The sequence below is a fragment of the Dioscorea cayenensis genome, chromosome 15 (genome assembly GCF_009730915.1).
Source record: "Dioscorea cayenensis subsp. rotundata cultivar TDr96_F1 chromosome 15, TDr96_F1_v2_PseudoChromosome.rev07_lg8_w22 25.fasta, whole genome shotgun sequence".
Classification (NCBI taxonomy): Eukaryota; Viridiplantae; Streptophyta; class Magnoliopsida; order Dioscoreales; family Dioscoreaceae; genus Dioscorea; species Dioscorea cayenensis.
The window spans coordinates 3,122,774-3,126,402 of NC_052485.1; the positions used below are offsets into that span (position 1 = coordinate 3,122,774).

Genomic DNA, 3,629 nt, shown 5'->3' on the forward strand with positions numbered 1-3,629 from the left:
ATTCTTCTCAAAAAAATCCCAAATATTCAAAAATTAGAGTGTACACATATAAGCAGATTTATATGTGGGATACTTACCTGATTAACACCGAAAAATATTCCAAAACCTTACACATTTGGCATGTCCTAACGAAATAGAGGCTAACAAGCAATAGTATAAAAAAAGATTTTTAGAAGGGTACAAATGCAAAAAGTTCAAACTATTATTCTACACTCCCAAATATTGATAATTGTGAGGGTACAATAGCAATTACCCACTCTAAAAGTCATATCAATAATTCCAACATGATCAATGAGTACTAAAACCCTCATAACTTCACTTACACTTTTCCAAATCATAAATTTCAAAATTCTGGGAATAATAGACACCTAACACTATGACATATCCGAAATTCACATAATTTAGAGTACTACTCAATTTATAACATTCAATTGAATCTTTAACTATTTCTGCAACTTATAATTCAGACATATACTTTTAAAATATGCATATCTCTCAACCTACAACTCCAAAAGAAATAAAATTTTACTGACAATCAGAAAATTCTTATTTTTCACCTTATCTTATTTAATCTCCCTGGTCATCAAAATTGGCCATGATTCTTCAAGTTCTGCACAGAAATATCATCCGAGACAATTATACTAATGAGGCTATATCTCACAAACTACAGATGCATAAAATCTAAAATTTTGCAAGTATTTAGGTAACATCAAAATCTACAACTTTCATATTTTACTCTCCTCCAAATTCTTCCTCTAAGATCCCTAAAATTGGAAAGGGATTTCTGCTATTGTCAAAAATGAAAATCTGAAACCTATCAAATTAAATCAACTAACAATTCCTTTCTCAAGGCAAAAGATTATACCTCAATCAACTACACTTCACATTACATCAAATATATCATTCAAAATCTCATCCTTGAGACGTGATTAAATCCATAAAAACATCACGGTCAAAGATCATAAGAATATGTTTAGGTGCACGCATCAAAAGAGGAACAATATTCTCTCAACTGCAAATTGGGAACAAACACTAGAAACTCAAGGGCTAAATCTAAGGTTTAAAAGTGAATCACAAATAGGAACAAATTTTAGGGTTTCAGAAAGAAATAAATCTAGAGCCAACCGGCATCAATAATAATCATAAATATTATGCACAAAGCTCAAAGATCTTATCTTGAAAGAAACAAAACAACTTTTGATAAGAAGATCCACTCGTCCTTGCCGCCGGCACCACCATGAAGTAAAGGAAAGGAGGGCTAGGTTTTTTTTTTCCCTACAACAATATGAGATCGTGGGCGGTGAAGCTGCAGTCAGATTGTAATATTTGGTAACCGCAAGGATAAGAACAAGGGTTTTAAAATCTTATAAATCAATGGCTCTGATTGAAAAAGTTTGCATTAACGGCTAGGATCTAATTTAAGGGGTGGGGCTCACACCCTTGTTTTATCCAACAAGCCCTTTAGTTTTAATAAGTTTTTTATGCTAACATATGGAGTAGGTTTGGTGGGTTTGAATGAATTAAGGATGCATCGGTAGCTTTTGGTGACCGTTCATGAAAGGATTTTTTGTAATATAACTAAAAAACATGTTAAACCAAAATCTGATAACATAAAGAATGCATTATTTACAGTCATGATCATCACTTGCAGAAAATGAGATGAACCTAGCTAGCTACCATGAGTCCTCTGTCATTTGGACGAAAGAAGATGGATGGACTGAGAGGTACTTGCAGATTCTGTAGATTGTGAAGGGTGAGATACACAGTTGCTGTGTGCGTGAGATGTGCCATGAAAACCCCTGGAAGAAGAGGTTAATGTATATGCAATATGAGACAAATCCAATGGTGGTGCAAAGTACATGGGTACAGGCATCTTGGACGGGAGTATAGGCAATGGGGCTTCATAGTTTAGAACACTAATGGCTTGTCTCATAGAAGGCCTTAGTTTATGTTGTGGTTTGGACAGTATTTAGAAACAGTGAAAAACTACGGAAGTACTGTAGCAATAGTACTGTTCACTGACACTGTAACACTGTTACTGTTCACGCGCGGATGGTGTGCGGCCCGCGAACTTCACTGGCAATACTACGCGGCCCGCGCAGTTCACTGGTGATCCGCTGCGGTTCACAAACAGGCTTGCGCGGCTCGCGTGCAGCCTGCGCACTTCACTGGCGATCCACACACTCCACTTACTAGCTTGCGTGGCCCGCGTGCAGCCCGCGTGAACTGGAAAAACCTTGAATTAGATCCTTTGAGGCTTCAAAATCTTCCCAAATGTTCTACAAATCTTCAAGGCTCTAAAATAAGCTCAAAAACACCATCAAACCCTTAAATCTTGTCAGAATGAGATGAACAAGCAAACAAAGATTCAAGACAACGATTTTTAGCGTGGAAACCCTACAGATCGAGAGAAAAACCATGGGACTCCTTAGAGCCTCTTAAACATGTATTCACTAGGTCAATAATGAATTACAATGGATCTTCTCTAACTGACTAGAGGTTTACAAGCACAAGGACAAAGGCATTCATGAGAGAAGAGTTCTCATTGACAAACATCATCATCATCATCAAGATGGCTAACAAGGCCAAGAGAACCACCGGCCGAGTTGTTGGGGGCGTCGGAGAGGTCAGGGGAGAGGAAGAATGCTAGGCCATCGGCGTCGCTGCCCGACGTGGTAACTATTTGGAAGGAGAAGTGGGTGGTGAAATTGGTGAGTTCCCTGGTTTGCCTGTCCCAAAGGAACATGGGCTCCTTGTAGAATGCTCGGCCGATGCTGTTACTGATATCGTCGTAATGACCATCTTTGGTGAGTTGGATGCCTTTGTTGATGAATGCATCTGATTTGGTTGTTATGTTGTTGCTGATGTTGGGATCGTTGGAATCTATTTTGAAAGAGAGTGGAGTTGCAGGTGTTGGTGGTGTTAGAATGCAAAATGATAAGAAAAAGAAGAGGGAAATTTGAAACATTGTTATGCTGTGCAGGGCTTCTTTGGACGAAGTAGTACTGCTCACAAGAAGTTTATATATACATTGGTGTTTATGTCAGTCTCGTGCACTTCCCTAACACGACTCGCACATTTTCGTTATAAAAAGGTATATGTATTCAGCCTCGTGACTCTTTTGGCTGTTCTATGTTTTTCTTCTAAAACGCGGACAAAGCACTTCTGAAAATTCAATTCAACATTCACATTTGTGTCTCGGATGGATATAAATGTGCGTTGACTGACTAAAAATGTGTTGGCAGCTGCCTCAAAATTTGTCAACCTCATGAATGTAGAGTGGCGACTATTGGAAAAGTTAAGTTCATGAACATAACTATTCTTTTTTGTTAGATTGACAATAGTGTTATAGAAATGCCAGCAATGTCATTTTCCTGAAACCCTTCAACATAATATATTCTAAAATTTTATTTATTATTTCTTAATAGTTCATGAAATCTTACATCACTATTTTTCAAGTAGAACCATTGCAAAAAAAAAAAATATATATATATATAAATATATTTTTTATTTCAACATTGGCCCTAAATGAGACAAGTGCAAAAGTTAAAAACACGCACATAGCCAAAAATGACTCGGTGGCATAAGGATTAAGTTGCAAACTTGCTTCCGCACCGGGACTTTGTGGC

The 3,629-nt window shown here is 37.4% G+C and overlaps 1 protein-coding gene across 1 annotated transcript; it reads right to left on the reverse strand.

The window, feature by feature from the left end:
* Positions 1–2,542: 2,542 nt before the first annotated feature.
* On the reverse strand, positions 2,543–2,968 carry LOC120277580 (alpha-methyl-mannoside-specific lectin-like). The gene has a single exon (XM_039284438.1). The coding sequence runs from the start codon at positions 2,966–2,968 to the stop codon at positions 2,543–2,545; it is 426 nt and encodes a 141-aa protein (XP_039140372.1).
* Between the last annotated feature and the right edge of the window lie 661 nt (positions 2,969–3,629).

Bases quoted from the DNA above. Each gene is read 5' to 3' on its own strand.
- LOC120277580 (XM_039284438.1), bottom strand. From the start codon at position 2,968: ATGTTTCAAATTTCCCTCTTCTTTTTCTTATCATTTTGCATTCTAACA.